The sequence below is a fragment of the Balaenoptera musculus genome, chromosome 14 (assembly GCF_009873245.2).
Source record: "Balaenoptera musculus isolate JJ_BM4_2016_0621 chromosome 14, mBalMus1.pri.v3, whole genome shotgun sequence".
Lineage (NCBI taxonomy): Eukaryota > Metazoa > Chordata > Mammalia > Artiodactyla > Balaenopteridae > Balaenoptera > Balaenoptera musculus.
In genome coordinates, this window is record NC_045798.1 from 50,623,250 (window position 1) to 50,645,642 (window position 22,393).

General features: G+C 39.6%; 1 protein-coding gene across 4 annotated transcripts in view; it reads left to right on the top strand.

The window, feature by feature from the left end:
* Positions 1 to 22,393, top strand: part of MAPRE2 (microtubule associated protein RP/EB family member 2) — a 162,793-nt gene that overhangs the window by 117,312 nt on the left and 23,088 nt on the right. For all 4 annotated transcript variants that reach the window (XM_036874782.1, XM_036874781.1, XM_036874780.1 and 1 more), the window contains 2 exons: positions 5,770 to 5,915; positions 8,561 to 8,774. In XM_036874782.1, the coding sequence (XP_036730677.1) occupies positions 5,770 to 5,915; positions 8,561 to 8,774 (360 nt within the window). The remainder of the gene's footprint in view (positions 1 to 5,769; positions 5,916 to 8,560; positions 8,775 to 22,393) is intronic.

The window sequence follows — 22,393 nt, forward strand, 5'->3', positions numbered from 1 at the left end:
AGAAGATCATATGGTTTTTATTCTTCAATTTGTTAATATGGTGTATCACATTGATTGATTTGCGTATATTGAAGAATCCTTGCATCCCTGGGATAAATCCCACTTGATCATGGTATATGATCCTTTTAATGTGTATTTGGATTCTGTTTGCTGGTATTTTGTTGAGGATTTTTGCATCTATATTCATCAGTGATATTGGTCTGTAATTTTCTTTTTTTGTAGTATCTTTGTCTGGTTTTGGTATCAGGGTGATGGTGACCTCGTAGAATGAGTTTGGGAGTGTTCCTTCCTCTGCAGTTTTTTGGAAGAGTTTGAGAAGGATGGGTGTTAGCTCTTCTTTAAATGTTTGATAGAATTCACCTGTGGAGCCATCTGGTACTGGAGTTTTGTTTGTTGGAAGGTTTTTAATCACAGTTTCAATTTCATTACTTGTGATTGGTCTGTTCATGTTTTCTATTTCTTCCTGGTTCAGTCTTGGAAGGTTATACCTTTCTAAGAATTTGTCATGTCTTCCATGTTGTCCATTTTATTGGCATACAGTTGCTTGTAGTAGTCTCTTATGATGCTTTGTATTTCTGTGGTGTCCATTGTAACTTCTCCTTTTTCATTTCTAATTTTATTGATTTGAGTCCTCTCCCTCTTTTTCTTGATGAGTCTGGCTAAAGGTTAATCAATTGTGTTTATCTTCTCAAAGAACCAGCTTTTAGTTTTATTGATCTTTGCTATTGTTTTCTTTGTTTCTATTTCATTTATTTCCACTCTGATCTTTATGATTCTTTCCTTCTACTAACTTTGGGTTTTGTTTGTTCTTCTTTCTCTAGTTCCTTTAGGTGTAAGGTTAGATTGTTTATTTGAGATTTTTCTTGTTTCTTGAGGTAGGATTGTATTGCTATAAACTTCCCACTTAGAACTGCTTTTGCTGCATCCCATAGGTTTTGGGTCGTCATGTTTTTGTTGTCATTTGTTTCTAGGTATTTTTTGATTTCCTCTTTGATTTCTTCAGTGATCTCTTGGTTATTTAGTAACGTATTGTTTAGCCTCCATGTGTTTGTGTTTTTTACGTTATTTTACCCTGTAATTGATTTCTAACCTCATAGCGTTGTGGTCAGAAAAGATGCTTGATATGATTTCAGTTTTCTTCAGTTTACTGAGGCTTGATTTGTGACCCAAGATGTGTGTGATCTCTCCTGGAGAATGTTCTGTGTGCACTTGAGAAGAAAGTGTAATCTGCTGTTTTTGGATGGAATGTCCTATAAATATCAGTTAAATCTATCTGGTCCATTGTGTCATTTAAAGCTTGTGTACTTATTAATTTTCTGTCTGAATGATCTGTCTGTTGGTGTAAGTGACGTGTTAAAGTCCCCCACTATTATTGTGTTACTGTCGATTTCCTCTTTTATAGCTGTTAGCATTTGCCTTATGTATTGAGGTGCTCCTATGTTGGGTGCATATATATTTATAATTGTTATATCCTCTTCTTGGATTGATCCTTTGATCATTAGTAGTGTCATTCCTTGTCTCTTGTAACATTCTTTATTTTAAAGTCTATTTTATCTGATATGAGTATTGCTACTCCAGCTTTCTTTTGATTTCCATTTGCATGGAATATCTTTTTCCATCCCCTCACTCTCAGTCTGTATTTGTCCCTAGGTCTGAAATGGGTGTCTTATAGACAGCATATATATGGGTCTTGTTTTTGTATCCATTCAGTGAGCCTGTGTCTTTTGGTTGGAGCATTTAATTCATTCACGTTTAAGGTAATTATCGATATGTATATTCCTGCTACCATTTTCTTAAATGTTTTGGGTTTGTTTTTGTAGGTCCTTTTCTTCTCTTGTGTTTCCCACTTAGAGAAGTTCCTTTAGCATTTGTTGTAGAGCTGGTTTGGTGGTGCTGAATTCTCTTAGCTTTTGCTTGTCTGTAAAGCTTTTGATTTCTCTGTTGAACCTGAATGAGATCCTTGCTGGGTAGAGTAATCTTGGTTGTAGGTTCTTCCCTTTTATCACTCTAAATATATCATGCCACTCCCTTCTGGCTTGCAGAATTTCTGCTGAGAAATCAGCTGTTAACGTTATGGGAGTTCCCTTGTATGTTATTTGCTGTTTTTCCCTTGTTGCTTTTAATAATTTTTCTTTGTCTTTAATTTTTGTCAATTTGATTACTGTGTGTCTCGTTGTGTTTCTCCTTGGCTTTATCCTGCCTGGGACTCTCTACACTTCCTGGATTTGGGTGGCTATTTCCTTTCCCATGTTAGTGATGTTTTCGACTGTCATCTCTTCATATATTTTCTCGGGTCCTTTCTCTGTCTCTTCTCCTTCTGGGATCCCTATAATGTGAATGTTGGTGCATTTAATATTGTCCCAGAGGTCTCTTAGGCTGTCTTCATTTCTTTTCATTATTTTTCCTTATTCTGTTCTGTGGCAGTGAATTCCACCATTCTGTCTTCCAGGACACTTATGCATTCTTCTGCCTCAGTTATTCTGCTATTGATTCCTTCTAGTGTATCTTTCATTTCAGTTATTGTATTGTTCATCTCTGTTTGTTTGTTCTTTAATTCTTCTAGGTCTTTGTTAAACATTTCTTTCATCTTCTCAATCTTTGCCTCCATTCTTTTCCCGAGGTCCTGGATCATCTTTAGTATCATTATTCTGAATTATTTTTTTTGGAAGGTTGCCTATCTCCACTTCATTTAGTTGTTTTTCTGGGGTTTTATCTTGTTCCTTCATCTGGTACATAACCCTCTGTCTTTTCATTTTGTCTGTCTTTCTGTCAATGTGGTTTTCTTTCCACAGGCTGCTGGATTGTAGTTCTTCTTGCTTCTGCTGTCTGCCCTCTGGTGGATGAGGCTATCTCAATAAATGACTAAATTTTTAAGATCTAGTTTCTTTATACCATGAATGACAAATTCAAAATTATAATGGAAAAAACAAATGCATGACAGAATTTAAGAAAATTTTGAGAAAAAGCAGAGGGGAAATTATTCTACAGATAGTAATACATATTATATATGTATTTAAATAATAAAGAGTGTGAAACTATCATGGGGACAGGACCTGCCCCCCCAAAAGAAAACCCCTGAAAAGACTTTAAATGCATGTATTAGGAAAGTCATAGAGAGTAAAATTAGTGACTCCTCAGTGGGAAAAGTATAAATTATCTATGAAATGATGGTGTTCAACACCGAGCTAACTTTATCAGTCAGCAATTGTGGTTGAAAATAGCAGAAAATAATTCTGGCAAGTTTAAGCAGAGACGGATTTACAGAAATCATATTGGGCAGCTCTCAGAGTCAGTGGGGAACCAAGCTCAGAAGGTGACAGCATCCAAAAGATGCGAAGAAGCTAGGAATAGATCCTCCCTTGAGCCACTGGACTAGGATGGTTAGGATGCTGCTGTGCTGCTGAAGCATCTGCTAGATCCCACCGCTGCCACCATGACCAAATTCTAATGATCCCTGCATGTTTCACTCACTCCCTTAAGACTCTGAGACCCAGGCAAGAGCATCCAGAGGCAGAGCCTAGGTCACAGGCCTGCATCTTACCCTGGGTGTCGGGAAAGGGATATCTGCCCACCTTCGGTACTGTGGTGAGAGGCAGGGCCCTGTTGCATCAAGTCAGATAGGAAGGTGTCCAAATGCTGGGGAGCCAAATATTTCCACTAACATTTGGAATAACTAAAATTAGAACCGTCCTTTATATCATAGGCCAAAATAAATTCCACGTCTATTCAGAATGTAAATGTGAAACTTGAGACCATAAAAGTACTTAAAGAAAATACACATGAATATTTATGTAATCTTGGCTTGGGAGAGTTGCTAAGCATCGTATAAAAATCAGAAGGCCATTAAAAATGTCAGTAGCGAATATTTAATGATCCGGAAAGGGAACCATGGTCTGTTAAATTTTTAAAAAATAGAATGGTATATGCCAGAATATTAACAGTGGTTTTCTCTGGATGATGAGACCAGAGATGATTTTTCATTTCTTCCTTCACACTCTGTATTCAAGTTTGGTGGGGTTTTTTTGTGTGTTTCAAAAGCTGTTACTGCTTTTTAAATTTGGAAGGTGATTTGCTTGCTGGGTTTGTACGAATACATAGATACCGGTGTCTCCATAAGTAAATTTTATGCTAAACACTACAAAAGTGAAAATAACCCTTTAAAGAGCAGGTAATGAGACACTTGTGTTTAGACACCCCTATCTCTATAAAAATCATGTTGAATGGCTTTTGGTATTGGCTCCATCTGGTGGCACTTCAAAAGGAGGACCTGAATAATTGGATGACGACTGTAAGAATGCCCCCCAAGATTATGATGCTTCTCTCACGTCCTCCAGTGTTTTTTGTTTTGTTTTGTTTTAGTTTGTCTTGTTTTTAAGAAAACCCATCTGCTTGACTACAAAAGTACCAGTCTGTACTTAGGGTATTGGCATCTAAAGGAAGCATCACAGATGTAAAGATTCTGGAGGTAATGTTTATTGTGGCCTATATTTCATCACTTTATACTCTTACCTACAAATAATGAGTTGCCCCACCATTTCCTGTTGTAGCAGCCCTTAGATTCTTGATATCTGGTTCCCTCTTTTCTGGGATTCCTATCTCAGTAAAGGATGCTCAACATCTCTTTGACATAAGAGACCAAGTGGGCTCTTCCTGTGTAAAGGTGAGTCGCCCAAACAGAATGAAAGGCTTCTCACAGAAACCTTGATACCAAAGGATGGAGGAGAGCCCTTTATGTTCGAAAGGCATATCATTGGCACGTTACAGAAACAGACCAAGAGATCTGGAGAAGCAAAGAAAGAAAGAGAACACAGAAATGGCCATTTGTTCCCATTCTCACCACTCAATTGCTTTTCCTACTTGTAAAAGAAAAATAATCATTCTGGCTTGGAATTTCTTTTTCTAAATGCCTTTAGCCTTTATGAGTCAACATGTATGATCTTTCTGGGATTTTCTAGTTGATATTGTCATGATCTAAGAGTTCTTCATAGAATGTATATATATATATATATATATATATATATGAAAGACTTACTAATATCTTTTTTTCTATGACTGTTTCCTCAGGGAACTCATTGAACATGTCTGTTATTTTTATTTCTCAGTCATAAATAGCATGACTCTGAACTTCTGTAAGTTTCAGAGTCTCCATGTCTCCATCCTTCATGTTAATATAGGAACCTCATTGCTCTGGACTAGAATTAAATTGGTATACAACTGTTTTTGGTATTAGTTGGCTTAGTTAAACAGTTTCACCTCAGTCATTTTGCAGAGTGGATATAAAACAGCTTGGGCAGCGTATGCATATTTTTTTGAGCTCCATATTTCATGTAGTTTGCTCATGTTGAAATTTCCTGCTATTTTTCTCTTATGTATTTCAATGATTTGGAGCCAGTAGCAGCTAGATGGAAGGAAAAATATGTTCCTTTTTTTTTTCTGATAGAAGCTAAGAAGAGTTGTTCATACACTGATTTCCTTGGTGTTAAAGAATGAAGTTCTGTTCACTGTTTGTGGAATCTGGTGATGCTCTGGTGAACAGCGTCGGTACCACAGTGGTTAGGGATGGGGAAGTGGCAGGAGCTGCATCAAGGCACGTCCCTGCCCACCAGCACCCAGCCCTGGTGGATGAGGAGATGTGGGTGCAATGAAGAGAGGAACACACACGGCAGGAGGGCTGAGGGCTCTGGGCTCCCGGCTCCCTCCTGCCCAGCAACCCTCAGTCGCACATGGTACAGTCACACTCACACTGGTCCTTTTCTTGTCTCTTTCCAGGAGCAGCCTACTGCCAGTTCATGGACATGCTCTTTCCTGGCTGCATTAGTTTGAAGAAAGTAAAATTTCAAGCGAAGTTGGAACATGAGTACATTCACAATTTTAAGCTTCTGCAAGCATCGTTTAAGCGAATGAATGTTGATAAGGTAGGAGACACACTTCTACCTCCATAAAATGCATTGTCTTTGTTTAGAATTGTTTTCATGCAGAGATGCAAAAATCCAAAAATGTGTCAATGGGATATATCTTGACATCACTACAGTAGGTTGGGTCCTGTACTTAGCATAAAGCACCAACCCTCACTTCCCATATTTGCATGAGGTTTTTATTTGAGGAGATTTCTAAACTTGTAGCCATTAGACTAAGAACGCTAACAGAAATTATGAATGCTGAAATGTTGTTATTCTGTATTAGCATTGCAGATGAGAAATTTTTATGTTTGCCAGATCCCACTGTGGTTCTTTGTGTGTTTTGTGTCTTTAAAGAAATAGCATAGTACAGTAGAAATGGCACGGGTTTGAATCCCAGCACCATGACTTGAGCAAGTTATTTAAATTCTTTGAGTCTGAGTTTACCCATCTGTAAAATGGGACTAAAACCCCCGTCCCTGTGGCTATGAAATTAAAGCGAGGACTACACGTTAAAGTGTCCAGTATATACACTCAGATTCTCACTCAATGTCCATAAAATATTCTTTCACCCACTTTGAACTTCATAATTTTATTGTAGAGTGATACAAATGAAGTTAGGCTAGAGTCCTTTTTCCCCCATAGAGGACGATTGCTGAAGCCCATTCAGGCTTTGCATGTTTCCTGCTATTCAAATACATATTACATTCATAGTCTTTATTTAGGATATAGCTCTTGGAGAGAATAGGTTGGAAAGAAATGAATTTTGAATAAAGGAAAAGAGAAAAACCAGCAGGGGAGAAATGGAAAGCTTTTCTTTTCATAGATAGTAGCAATAAATAGGCTATGGAAATAAAAATTTAAATTTTGGGTTATAAGAGATAGAGGTTAAAGGAAAGAAAAGTTTGCTGAACTGTATATATTTTTTAATTTATGCAATTAATATCTCCCTAAATCAAAGCATTTTTATCAAAATATTAAGAAAATTTTGGCTTCTCATTTTCTCAGAATTTTTATTGCAAAACATATATCCCCTTTAGCATTTTAATTTTTTGACTCCTTTTCAACTTGCTATCCTTTGCTGTGGTTAATTTCCAATTAGCTCCTTCTGTATTTATTCAAAACCAGAGTTATATAGATTCTTCTTCCTTATTAGCATCACTTCTCTGTACACTTCTGTATCATTTTTCTATATATGCTTCTAGATCAAAAAGAAAAGAAACACCCATTCATAGGTGTATTGACGGAACTTGCTATGTAACAAAGTTGGGGACTCCATATCTCCGTAGAAGTGTACACACAGAGAGTGGGTCCACCATTGTTAAGAAATTTGAAGATAGGGAATTCCCTGGCAGACTAGTGGTTAGGACTCCCAGCTTTCACTGCCGAGGGCACAGGTTCAATCCCATGTCAGGGAACTAGGATCCTGCAAGCCGCGGTGTGGCCCAAAAAAAGAAAAAAAGAAATTTGAAGATAAAATTCTTGTACTGGAGGGACACTGACCTTTATGAGCTTTGTTTGTCTCTAGCTTAATATGCTATGATTCTACCCAAAGATCCTGGTATAGAGACAGTGATCCCCGTTCATGTTTGTCATAGCCTGTGACAGCACATGGAAAGCATATGTACAAATATTTCCTCGCCACCTCAGATTTTGAACTTATGACCCCGGAACTTTCATTTTGATAGGAATTGCAAAATTAAGTCAACAGAAGTAAGTGCCTGCTTTGAATGACTAATGCATCATCATCATCTAAAACTGTTTATAAATGTTCACGTTTGGCAGAAAGCAAAATATAGTAGCATGTTAATTAAAGGGCCTTATGCTCCAAGAAGGCACTTTCTAAAACAATCAGAATATCAGCATAAACAAAACTTACAAATCAGAAAACATGGAAATACTTAAATAGTACAATGGAAAGACCTCTAAAGGGAATACTGATTGGCTCTTTAGGCTGCCCTTTAAAAACACTTAATTTACACCCAGTCCTGATAAAATAGTTACAAAATACAAAAAGAAACCTGTTTAAGAAATGTACCCCCATGGCACGTTAACTGTGCTCCAGTGTTACCCATAAATTACTGAGCCCTGTATTGTGGTTAGTTGTTTTTATTTTATGCTTGTCTCTCTACATTGTAAAGACGCTCCATGAAAGCTCATTTTGTTTCATAGGAACCGTTAGATTAGTGTGAGTTTTCATTGACTTGAGTCTTATTCATTCGTACTCTCTAATAGCTACAATCTTTTTAAGAGCTTATTCCAACACAGCTAGACCAAGTGTTACAAAGAAATAAGGAAAACCTATCAACCTTGAAACAGAACAACATCCCAGACCCATGTTTTTGGGGGGATATGGCAATAAACTTTGGTAATAAACATTCTATGAAGAGGATCAGCCCCTCTTGACAGCTCAGGGTATTCCTTGTTTTGTATGGTTTGTTCAGATGTATTAAATATTCCAGGAGAACCAACTACAACATTTTAATTTTTCTTTAATATAATGAAAAATTATATGAATGCTGGAATACCACTGGCTAAGACACTGGGGGAGAGGCCAGCAGACATGAATTGCAGATGTAAAGTTATATTTAGGGAACACTTCAGTTGTATTAAATACAAACAAGCCCGAGGATCATGACTCACCTGGTGATTTTATATTGCAGGTAATTCCAGTGGAAAAGCTCGTGAAAGGGCGTTTCCAGGACAACCTGGATTTTATTCAGTGGTTTAAGAAGTTCTATGATGCCAACTACGATGGCAAGGAGTATGACCCCGTAGAAGCACGACAAGGGCAAGATGCAATTCCTCCTCCCGACCCTGGCGAACAGATCTTCAACCTGCCCAAGAAGTCTCACCATGCAAACTCCCCGACAGCAGGTACCGTAACAATGAAATCCTAGAGTCACTTTCACAGGCCCTCCTGCGCTGTACTGTGAACCGATTTACACTTTTAAATATGGATCATCATCTATAATCCTTCAGAGGAAATTCATGAAATATCCATCCTGTCTCCTGTGTGGGCAGTGCCGATTTCTGTGTGACAACATTCAGCAAGACCTCACTTAGCCAACTTCATCCAAAAGTGAAGTCACTGAGGATAAATACCTAGAACTTTAAAAAATGTTTTAACTGTTTTGGAGAAAAATCTTTCTAAAATATATTACAAACATTCTTGCCTAAAAAACAGACTTTACCAAGCAGAATGTGTTCTTGTCCAATGAGGGTCATTATTAGAAACATCAGCTGTGATACTGGAGAGTTAAACGATGAAATCCTCAGAAACCATGTGTTTCCATCCTGAAAACCAGTGTTTCACACTTGTTAAGTCAACAACCTTAATTCTGTAAGAATGCAAATTCCTTATTTATGCCCAACCTCGATGAGAATTATTAGAAATGATTATAACAAGACTAATACTAAACTGTGTGGACATGTGTCTGGAACTCAAGGAAGTGTCGGCTAGAGGTAAACATTGGTGAGTCTTCCATATCCAGGTAATTGAAGCTGGAAGTGAGTCCCCAGTGAGAAGGCGAAGAGTCCCTGAGGAACTCGAACATTTAACGTTTGGGTAGAAAAGGAAGGGCTTACATAGGAGCGGGGAAGACACCAGAAAGATTGAAAGAAATGAGGGAATGACGTGTCAGGGAAATAGAAGGAAGGGAGCAGAACGGTCACCAGTGTCTAAATCTGCTGAGGAGTCAAGTACAGTGAGGACTGGGAGGGTCCTTTGGGGTCACTCAGTGGAATGATGGGTCCAGGAGGGGGTTGAGGAATTGGAGAAAGGAAACTGAGACAGCATAAAAATCCAACTTCAAAGCCATAGAATAAAATAAGCTTAAACAAAATAAACGAAGCACAGGTCTTTGGGAATACATACATTTAAGGGGCAAGAGGAAAAAGAGGAAGCTGAGAAAAGGAGGGACATCAGGGGAAAAACCAGCTCAACATCAGAGAACAAACAGTAGGACATTTTTAGAAAGAGGGATCACCAGCAGCGCTGAGTATTAATTGTTGGAGAGATCAGATAGGATGAAGCCTGAAAATAGGCCAAAGAAAGAAATCTGGCTCCTGGGAGGTGATTAATATATGTTCTTTAGAGAATTGGTCTGTAGAAATGCTGAATCCATACACCTAGATTGCAGCGGCTTATTAACAAGGGCATGACACACAAATGTGAAAGTGATGTGAGAGGAGATTCCACCTTCACCAAATCAGGAAATAAAAACATTTTGTTGGTGTCGGGAAAAAGCTGACAGTTGCTTTAGGAAGTAAGATTGGGGAGAGAATGGCATTGTCCTCGACTTGATTTTGTTTGCTTTTAGGACAAGGCACAAGGAGCAGGTTTGTAAGATGGGAGAAAGGTCCGTGAGAAGGAATAATAGGAAAAAGGAGGGGAAACTGGTGGAACAATGACCCTGAGGCTGGAGGGGGAAAATGGGGTCAAGGGCATCGAAAGAGGTTTGGTGAGGAAAGGGAATGTTTACCTTTTTCAGAACAGAAGTGTGGGAACAGTTTGGGTAAAAATGAAGCCACAGGGAGTTTGGGGAACAAAAGTTTATGGCAGTTCAAATTGGCCTTCAGCTTTTGTCAGAAACTGTCATTATTCTAGGACCAGGATAGAGAAGGGGAGTGGTTTGTCTCCTTCAGAGCTGGGGAGACACAGGCAGATGGAGTTGGGGGACAAGAAGGTACAAAAAACCAAGAGCGGCTGGTAGCTCTCACCCCAAGCTCTTTTTCTGCAGCTGCTAATGATATACAGATTCATCTTGCAACTCAGCTGCTACTTTTTCAAGTTTTCAGCAGTGGAACCGGACAGGCCTCAGAACATTTTTCTTCTACAGTCATAATGTGTCCTTACATTGGCACCAACCATCCTAACTGCCCCCCGCCCCCAAACAGAACTGTCATTATGCTGCCTTGGCCTCATTTTCGAGGAATTCCCTCATCTGTCTTTCACAAAAGCCACAGAGGAACTTGTGCCATTTTGATAGAAAGAATGTCCATGAACCTGGAAAAGAAATATATTGTTTCCAGAGCTTAACTTCTCTGGTGACAAAGCTCAGGAAACACATTAAAGTCAGCAGTTCATAAATTTGGTTTTTAATGTTCTGGAAGACAGTATTGCCAAGGTTTGTGTTCTGATACCTCGACCATGTTTACCTCATTGGTCTTAATCAAGGAGGAAGGATATTTCCAGAAGTCAAACCAGTCATACTGTTTTTTATGAGACATGTTCTGACTCTTGGACATGGTGGGGTAGTAAAACTATACTGAAAAAATTATAGCAAGGTATACATCACATGTAGAACATTGTTTTAAAAGCTATAATAGGAGAAAGGCTCCTATAAATACAATGAGACCTCATTTTTTCCTAGAGGTCATGTATCCAACTCTTGGGAAAACAGCCAAGAAAGTGCAAGCCAGAACGTCTTCTAAAAGTCAGAATAGGTGTTGTAAAATCTGTGCTATAAAATTCATACACTTTACTCTTTCCACAAGGGAGAGTTCCTAGAATACTTACCCAGAGTCTATTTGCTCTTTCTTTTATATATATTTATTTATTTTTAAAATTGACATCTAATTGATATACCACATTATATTAGTTTCAGGTGTACAACGTAGTGATTTGGCATTTGTACACATTGCAAAATGATCACCACAATGATTCTAGTTACCATCTGTACCATACAAAGTTAATACGATATTATTGACTATATTCCCCATGCTGTACTTTACACCCGCATGACTTATTTATTTTATAACTGGAAATTTGTACTTCTCGACCTCCTTTATTTGCTCTTTCTTGACTTGGATATAATTATAACAAACATGGGGATATGGTTTCTCAGCGTGTATCTTATTAGGGCAAGGAGTATACTGATAGCACTACAAAGTGTGCACATCAGTAAAAGAAGAGCCAAAAAATCTTAATGAAACCGTATAAATAGTCCAGCAGCCTGAGATCTCTATTGCTGAATCAAAGAGCTCCATGTCTCTCAGTAGCCCTCAAGATCTGTATGACACCAGCATGTGCTAATCGATACACTCAGAGTTCCCTTCTAATTCTTAAGATTTTAATTTTCTATTTATAATCATCTCTCCCATGAACTATTTTACAGTCTCTAAACTAGCCTCTCTGCCTCTGGTCTGAAACTATTCGAGACCATCCTCATACATAACTCTGATTGTGTCCATCCAAAACTTAAGACAAATTAAAGTGCTTGATGAGGTGAGGGTCAGCTGTCTGGGAAATTCACATATCTATGCCAGTCATCTCCCAGTGATGCCAGGTCAGTAGCATTCAGCAGTAATTTCTGTGCCCATCTCTAGGCCTTGGTCGTTTCTTAATCATCTGTACTAGTGGAAACAAGCAACATCTGGTGTAATCGAAAACAGGAGATGGTCTTTAATTATTTTTTCATTTTGGCTTTGGGATATTTGGTTCATTTTGCAGTGGCTTTCTCTCTCTCCAAATATATCCTTAAACTAATATTAAAAGTAATTTGCATGTCCTGACTATAAAACGTGCTAGATTTTTCTGCCATTTCAGTATAGACACCAGTATTCCGTGGATTCAGAGAAGCCGTAGAACCCGTTGGTGTCTGTGTATCTTTGGGTGACTTACCTGGGCCGTAACAAGCTTCAGCATGAGCAGAGGCTGTCGCTAAGGGTGGATGTCTGCCTGGCAAGTCTTATTCTATCTACATCCTGAGGAATTGCATCTTGAATTGCTTTTGATCTACCAACAAGGAGCATATATTAAAATACACATTTTCATAATGACAGATATCTATTAAGTGCGTATGTCATCGTGAGTCATGATGTTTATAAATTTATTGCTATGAGCCATATCTGCAACTCGAGATAGCTGTCAGCGGGATCAGTTTTTATGTGTGAGCACTTAACTAAACTTAAAACGAAATTTGAGGTTGCGGTTCCTATAGCAACCACAGCTTAGACATGTTGCAAATCCACATATATTAATGCATTTAAATCCAACTCCCATATACAAATATAGTGTGATGGATTTAGAGTTGCTATGGAAATTGATTCTGAGCTTTCTCTTTTCTTTAGGGGCTTTCCTTTAGGCATTGCAGCCTCAAAATAAAATTAGTAGAAATACTAGAAAAATGATTTCAAAAAGGAAGCAACCTAAGAAGTAGAATAGAATAGAATAAAGCATTTGAATGATCATAATTAAATTCCTAAATGGAGATTTAAATAAATCCTAACAGCATCTTTCAAAAACTGTATTGAGTATTTGAATACTCTCACTCTTAATTATCTTTAATTTTGGGTTCTCTAAGGCTGTTCATACAACCTTAACAAAGTGATTATGTTTATTGATTTTATTTGTTGACCAGTGTTTGCATATTCTTTGAGTACCTGTAATCTAAGTAAGCATCGCCTATCACCTTTGGGGAAAGAAGAGTTGCTTTTACTTTCCCCAAAAGTTTGGTGGTTTTTGGGGGTTTTTTTTAGGAGAAGCAATGAAATGTACCAGTTTATAGTGGTTTTTTTTATCCTTGTTCTGATCTTGATTTTTCTGGCCCAGAATGTGGTCTCCTTTGGTCAGTGTCACTTGAAAAGTATATGCATTCTGCAGTTGTTGGTCGTATGGTGTTTTAGAAATATCAGTATCAAGATAGTGGATGGTGTTATTCAGATCGTCTATGTTTTTACTGATTTGTTGTTGTTGTCTCGTTCTAACAATTGCTGCAAAGAGAGTGTTAACATTTATTGTGGAATTACCGGTTTGTCCCTTTAATTCTCTCAATTTTTGTTTCCTGTATTTAGGGCTCTGTTAGATGCGTAGATATTTCTGATTGTTGAGTCGTGCTGATGAATTGACCTTTTTATTTTATGAGGCTTCCCTCTTTATCTTTGGTAATACTTGAAGTCTATTTTATCTAATATTAATATAGCCACTCCAGCTTTCTTATGCTTACTGTTTGCATGGTGTATCTTTCTCCATAATAGGTAAATTTCCACCTATCTTTGTCTTTATATTTAAAGTGGGTCTCTTATAAACAGCATGTAATTGGGTCTTGCATTTTTTATTCATTCTGATAATCTCTGGACATTGGAGCGTACAGTCCACTGTTAATGTAATTATTGATTTGGTTGGATTTAGATCTATCATTTGTTTTCTGCTTGTCCCCTTCGTTTTTTGTTTCTCTGTTTCTCTTTTCCTGTTGTCTTCTGAATTTTAAAAATATTTTTTAGCATTCCATCTTAATTTATCCATTGCCTTTTTAACGGTACCGCTTTGCATTAATTTTTTCAGTGGCTGCTCTAACGATTACCGTATATATTCTGACCTTTTCACAGTGTACTTAATATTTCATGTAAAATGTGGAACCCTGGCAACCGTTCCCTCCACTGTCCTTTGTTTTGGCTGTCATATGTATTACATTATAAACCCCACAAGACAGTGTTATAACTTTTGTTTTAAATCAACACTGTCTGATATTGTGGCTTTTGAGCACTTGAAATGTGCTTATTCTGCATTGAAATGTGCTGCAGGTCTACAATGCATGCTGAATTTAGAAGACTTGGTATGGGAAAAAATATAAAACTAGTTAATAATTTTTATATTGATTACACATAGAAATTATAATTTGCATATATTGTATACATTTTGCATATATATATTAAAATTAATCTCAAGATTTTTTTAATGTGGCTACTAGAAAATGTTTTACTTACATGGTTCCCATTATATTTCTATAAGGCAATGCTGCTTTAAATAGTCATATGAATTTTAAAGATATTAAGAGAAAAAACCTATTTATTTTTCATATTTTTACCATTTCCAGTGTTCTTCATTCATTCCTGAACATCTGAGTTCCCTACTAATTTAATTTCTCTTCAGACTGAATAACTTTCTTCAGCATTTCTTGTAGAGCAGGTACAATGGCAACAAATTCTTTTAGTTTTCCTTTTTCTATGAATGTCTTTATTTCACCTTCATTCTTCTTTTTTTTTAAACTTCTGTGCGTCAAAGTACACTTTTTTAAAAATGTATTATTTATTTATTTATGGCTGCGTTGGGTCTTCATTGCTGTGTGCGGGCTTTCTCTAGTTGCAGTGAGCGGGGGCTACTCTTCGTTGCAATGCATGGGCCTCTCATTGCGGTGGCTTCTCTTGTTGCAGAGCACGGGCTCTAGGCACACAGGCTTCAGTAGTTGTGGCTCGCAGGCTCTACAGCGCAGGCTCAGTAGTTGTGAGGCACAGGCTTAGTTGCTCCGCGGCATGTGGGATCTTCCCGGAGCAGGGCTTGAACCTGTGTCACCTGCATTGGCAGGTGGATTCTTAACCACTGTGCCACCAGGGAAGCCCTTACCTTCATTCTTAAAGAATATTTTCCTAGGTAAAGAATTCAGATTGATCTTTTATTCCTCCCTCCCTCCTGTTAAAGATGTCTTTCCACTATCTGTGACCTCTAAAGATAAGAAATGCATACTCATTCTAATCACCTTCCCCTATAATGATAAGTTGTTTTTCTCTGGATGCAGTCAAGACTCTTTATCTGTGGGTTTCAGTAGTGTGGCTATGATGTTCTCTTTGAACTTATCTTGTTTTGGAGTCATTAGACTTCTTAAATCCATAAGTCTATGTCTTTTACCACATTTGGGAGATTTTCAGCCATTATTTTTTCAAATTTTTTTTCAGCTCCATTCTCTCTATCCTATTTTTCTGGGACTTCATTTTTCCATATGTTAGAGCTTTTTAAATTTTCCCTCAGGTCCCTGAGGCTCATTTTTTTCTAGTATTCTCTCTATTCTTTAGATGGTTTCTATTAATGTATCTTCAAGTTAGCCCTCTTCTTCCTCTGTCATCTACATTCTACTACTGAGCATTTTTTAAATTTCAACTATTTTTTTCAGTTTTAATTTTTTTTCTTTCTCTCCTGAGATTGCCTATCTTTCATTTATTATGAGCATACTTTACCTGACTGGGAATGGTTATGATAGCTGCTTTAAAGTTCTTGTCTGCTAATTCCACCATTTCCTGACTCTTCATATGTTGAGTAATTTTGGATTGTGTCCTAGACATTGTGATGTTATATTGTGGAGACTCTGGATTTTGTTATATTGCTCTGCAGAGTGTTGATGTTTCTGATGTAACAGGTATTAACTCAGAGTCCAAGTAAAAAGTACTCAAAAAGTTATATTTCACTCAAGGGTTCTAACCTTGGCCTCAAGCCTGTGCCATTATACAAGACCTTTTTCCTTATTATTGCCAGGATGCAAGTCTGCATTTATCTTTTGAGAAACTCCACCCTTTAAACATAAATGTTAGTCTCACCCCAAAGCTATCATTTACTCTGAGAAATGCATATTTCCCACGTCTTCTCTTTAGACTAAAGCAGTCCATAATGGCATTTACTTTCCAGAACCCTGTTAGGATAGGCACAGGCAGCGCCACCTTTCTTGTCCCTTCATGATCTCTCCATCAAGAGAAGTCAGGCCTATTTATTCTTACAACTTCCCAGTGTATATCTGCCTGGTACTGCTGTCTCACAGTCCCCAGTCACCTAACCACATACTGTACTATCCCTACACCTACTTACTTCAAGGATCAAATGTTAATTTTAAAAGATCATGCAATATCAACTCATAACAAGGAAGAGATGCATTTTTCTTACCAGTCCCATAATCAACAAGACTTCTTTTCAAATAGGTGTTAGCACTTCTCCTTATTATCTGAACAATGTATCTTTCACTCAGTCCCTGCCCTATATCAGCATTGCATGCCCTTGGCCTGTTCATATTGAGAAACCATCCCATTGCTAAGCTGCATACCAGTTAATGGCTACTCCCTTAGCTACAAGTAGGCCTGGAGAAAATGGGAAAAAATTATGATGGTCCAATTAATTAAATTCTTAGGAGACATTCCCTACTCCCTGGAAGGAGAGGAGGGGTATTGGTGGTTTTGTTCCTCCAGTTACACATCTATCATATGTGAAATATATAAGATAGGCGTTGGGATACTTTTCTCCTCAAAGAATAATTAAAACTGCATTTCCCTATCTATAATACTGATAAAACCACAGCATAAAATATGAGCAGTGCTCTGCCTTGCCAGGTTACTGAATATCTATGAGTTTGGAATATTGGGCACAGAGAGGAGCAAAGAGTCATGAAGAATTTAGGAGCTTCAGATAGGAATCTTCTGGCAGTGCCTGTGTAAGAGGCCAAGGGCTTCTTCCAAGGAAGAGCCGTGCATTTTTCATTTCCATCGCAATGTGTTTGCTTAAGGAAACAGCACCTTTGACAGACAATTTACTAATTCAGTTTATAATTTTTAATTGTTTTGGCTTTGGGGGATCAAAATATGTCACAGTTTTGTTTTTTTTAAACCGGAATTTTTTCAAGCTTAGAGATCAAAACCTACAAAATGCTGTGGTGTTATTATTGTGTAACGCTCAAAATCTAAATCTAATATGAATAGAATTTTTAATGGAAGTTAGGGAAAAGGAAAACATTTAAAATGTAGAGGGAGTCATCAAATATAGAGGGAGTAAGTATTGAATACATACTAAATGCCAGCTATTGTTCTAAACACTTAACCTGTATTAGCTCAGTTTAGCTTCACAACAATCCTAAATGGTAGACAGTTCCCATTACACCCCTGTTTTAAAGTTGAGGAAACTGAGGCACAGAGAGGCTCAGCAACTTGTCAGGGTCACACACTGGAAATAGGGAACCCTGGGATTCCAGAGCCCGATGCCCTTTAACCATTATATTATTATATTGCCTCTCTCAAATATCACGGATATGGTCTTGTGTTACGTTCTTATCTGCTCCCCACACTATACTGAACCGCAGTAAATTTTCACAAACGAAATTCAAATTGCATACTGAATGGAGGAAATAAAAGGCCCTCCAGTGTTGTAAAGCAGGGGTTCCCAACCCCCGGACCACAGACTGGTAGCAGTCTGTGGCCTGTTAGGAACCGGTCCGCACAGCAGGAGGCGAGCGGCAGGCGAGCGAAGCTTCATCTGCCGCTCCCCATCGCTCCCCAATGTCACATTACCACTGAACCATCCCCCCCTCCCGCAGTCCGTGGAAAAATTGTCTTCCATGAAACCGGTCCCTGGTGCCAAAAAAGTTGGCGACCGCTGTTGTAAAGGCTTGAAACAGAGCACATGCTCTTCTATTCAAACAGCATTTATTTATTTTTAAAGAGCAATAATTTTTATTTATTTTTTATTTTTTTAAGGGTTTTTTAAAAATAAATTTATTTATTTATTTATTTTTTGGCTGCTTTGGGTCTTTGTTGCTGCGCGCGGGCTTTCTCTAGTTGCCGCGAGCGGGGGCTACTCTTCGTTGTGGTGCGCGGGCTTCTCATTTCGGTGGCTTCTCTTGTTGCAGAGCATGGGCTGTAGGCACACCGGCTTCAGTAGTTGTAGCTCGCAGGCTCTAGAGCGCAGGCTCAGTAGTTGTGGTGCACGGGCTTAGTTGCTCCGCGGCATGTGGGATCTTCCCAGACCAGGGATCAAACCCATGTCCCCTGCATTGACAGGCAGATTCTTAACCACTGCGCCACCAGGGAAGTCCCAAGAGCAATAATTTTTAAATGTTCAAAAACATTCCCGTCATCCTCGCAATAGGCTCTTGGGTGAGAGTCACTATATTTTATATATGTTTGTAAATGCAGGAAACGTTAAGCCACTTGTTCCAGGCCTCTTATCAGCCCCGAAGCAGAAATGTGTATAAGACCCAGAAAACTGAGCCCTAGGTTAGTGGGATTACTTATCTCTGATTTCTTAATCCTTCAATTCAGATAATTCTCTGAGTAGATGGTCTGGGTGATTACAAAGTGAAGAGTAAATCCTTCAGACAAAACTGGCCCGAATTCCAGCATGTCATACTCTGTGCCCTCACAGGGGACTTTGCAGAAGAGGTTAAGGGCCTCCATTGTTGCCCCAGCTGCACCTGGGAAGCAAACCATCCTAGCCCTTTTTAAAACAATGCTGGGTCCTTTCATAACCAGCACTGGGTCGTTCTTACATAGCTGCTCCCTCTACATGCTGAAATATTAATCAGTTCTGCAACTCAACCGCACGTGTTCCCATGATGGATCGTTCCTTTTCTCTCCATAGATATAATAACTTGGCATTTAGCTTCTCAGCCTCACAATAAAACTTGTCAAACTTCAAAAGGCCATGACTTAGCATTTATTTCAGTTTCCATGAGCAGAACATCACAGATCACCAGTGAGCCTATTTTTCTGTATCATTGGTGCCTTTTTTTTGTCCCTTGGTATGTTGGGCAGGAATAGAAAATAGTTTTGACCTGAAGAATTTTCTATACTCCCTTTGAATTGGGGGAACTGAACTATCAAGCAGTTCTGTCTCGTTCAATCATTGTTTCCCCATTGCCTGACAAATAGATGGTTCTCATTTAGTATTTGTTGAATTGATTTAAACTGAATCACTGCAGTGTCCATCTGGATCAAGGAAAATGCAGCACTTAAGCCAACACGTGGCTGTTCTTGACGTTTTCTCCAGTCATCTCCATCACCTGAGGAGCTCCTTGCACCATAGCTCAGAAAATAGCATAGTGCATTACACAGTAGCTCAGAAAATATTTCTTAAACAACAGTTCCTATTTATTGGATTCCTTGCCGTTTTGTGAAAGCTTTACTTGAATTCTCATTCATTCAGTCTTTCAACAACTATTTGTTAAGGCACTGTAAGAGGTTCTGGAGATACACAGTGATTCAAGGAAGTTACAGCCTTGTGAGGAAATCTGGCACTACATAGACGATAGCATTAAAATGAGGTAAGTGCAATCAGGGTGTGTAGGAAGACCACTTGAGCTGGCCTCGTGTATTCTAGAAAGGCTTCTTGGAAAACGTGAGGTTTGACTAAGACCTAAGGAATGAGTAGGAGTTAGCCAGGTGAAGGGTATGGAAAAGAGCACCACAAGCAGAGAGAACAGAATGTTGCAGTCAAGAGAGAACGTGCTCTTTTCAGTGAAGTGCATGTTGTTCCATATGGACGTTGAGATGGGAGGCTGCAGAGGTGAGCCAGGGCCCTTGTATAATGGGTTAAGAGGTGGTGTTCGTGTCCTCTTGCGGCAGAACAACTACTACAAACTTAGCAGCCTAAACAGCACATGTGTATTGTGGCACAGCTTCTAAAGTCCAGGCACAGCTTAGCTATGTTCTCTGCTTTAAGGCCTCACGAGGCTGCAGTCCAGATATCTGCTGGGGCTGTGGTCTAATCAGAGGCTCATCTGGGGAAAACTCCCTTGTGTTGTTGGCATTTCCCTTGAGGCTGAAGGACTGAGGTTTCAGTTTCTTGCTGGCAGCTTCTCTCAGTTCCCAGAGGCCACCTGCAGTTCCTTGCCCTGTGGGCTCTTCCAACATGGGTGCTTGCGGTGGCAGTTGACTTCTTCAAGGCCAGTAGGGAGAGTCTCTCTAGTGTGCCTGCCAGCAAAACAGAGTCAGAGAGAGAGAGTCCTATGGGATTCCATATGAGGGGAGTCACATCCCATCACCTTTCCCATATTCTGTTGGTTAGAAGCAAGCCACAGGTCCCACCCACATTCCAGGGGAGAGGACTGCACAAAGGTGGGAATAGCAGGAGGTGAAGATCACTGTGGAGCAGTCACCTTAACTTCTGTAGTCACAGAAGTTTACAGTTTATTATGGGGACTCTGGGGAGTCACTGAAAGATTTTAAGTACAACAGCTAAGAAGCTGTTGCAGCCAAACATGTGGGAGTGGAGGGTGGCCTGAATAAAGGTCATGGCCATGTGGGTTATAGAGACTTTTAAGCAGGTTTAATCAACAAAACTTGATGGTGATGGGATATGAGAGGTGAAGGACAGGGGAAGCCAAGGATAAATGATGCACAAGTTTCTGGCTTGGTCATTGGTTGAGGGAAGCAGGAGCCAACTGGAGTAGAGTAGAGTGGATGATTCGAGTGGGGCTCAGCTCTGGTTCTCACCTCCCTGAGCTCCAGCTGCTCTGTGGCCTCAGACTGTCTCTCTTTGCAAGGGAGTCCGGGTAAGGTAGTGTTAATGGAGCACAGCGGACTTCCCACCATCAGCAAAACTACCTAAAACACTTGGTCTTGCCAATGGAATCAGCAGGACTCTGAACATCGTAAAGGAACTAAATAGTCGTGTTCCACTGAAATGGCCGTCTTAGTTTGTAAGCTTTTTGCTTAAATGACTGATGTATGCCAGGAATGCGTGACACAGTGATGTTGTTGTCATGGTGATGCCTGTGTGTCTTTATTCTCAGCGGGCTGTCTCGGTTTGTTGGACTCTTTCAATCACCAGCTTTCCCTACTGCTGCAGCAAACAGGCAAGGGAGTGTTCCCCTCAATTATTGTTGGGATTCTGGTACATCTTGTTTTCACAGGGGTGAGGGAACCTCACCATTTCTAGAGAGAAATTGCTCTGAGAACAATTTAAAAACAAGAATTTGAACTAAGATAGTAATTGTTTGGCACCTAATGCGTTTCAAAGCGCACTTAATTCTCTACCAGGGTGTGAGGGTGTGAAAAGTCAGCTTATCGAAAGAAATATATACCACGTTCAAATAACTTCTTACACATCAGAATTTTTAATATTTGAGCTAATTTTAAGATGAGGAGTTCTTTCCTGCATTTTTTTTTTCCCCTCTGAAAAATTCTCCGAAACCAGAGTGACTCAAGCAGAGCCTGGAAAATATTGGAGAATCACATGATGGCTAAAAATAAGCACATCATCTCCAGCAGGAACAGTAACCAGGGCAGAAGTAACTCGGTTCTTGAATGCTCACACTGGCTGGACATGCCCGGCAGAGTCAGGCCCACTCGCCCATCTCAGTGGCCACTGGTCAGGGAAGCCTCCGGCACTGGGGCTCTGGGCTCTGGCTGTCTGCGTTGCTCCCTGGCATATTTTCCCAGGGCAGAGCCGGTTAGCACACTGTGTGATGACCCCGAGCTGGGAGTAGGCTGGGAGGGACACCGGCTGACTCATAGCTCTTGTCACCGCCTCCTCTTCCTTCAGCCGTCCCCTTGAAACCAACAGCAGACACTATTGATCCCAGAATGTCTCTTAGTTGCTATTGATGTTGCACAACTTAAGTTGTGATAAATGGCTGGATATTTGGTGCCTGTGCTATAGGGCGTATCATAGGGTTTTCTAAACTGCAGCATCGTAAATGCTTTCCCCAAACCAGAACTCATCTTGAGCACTCACTGCTCATCCCCAGGGGAATGACTGCAGTAGCCTCCCAGCTGGCAGAGGGGGCCTCCTAAAACCCAAGTCAGATCATGTCACTCCGCTCAGGGCCCTGCCATGGCTGCCCTTTTCCATCATAATGAAAGCCGGCCTCCAGCAGTAGCCCGTGAGGTCCTTGGTGACCTGCACCCTCCAGTATCTCTCAGACCTCCCCTCCTCCCGTAGCGCCCAGCCTCCCTCTGCTCCAGCATCCAGACTGGCTGCCAAGCAGGTGAGGCCATGCCTTGGCACTGGCGCTGGGCCTTTC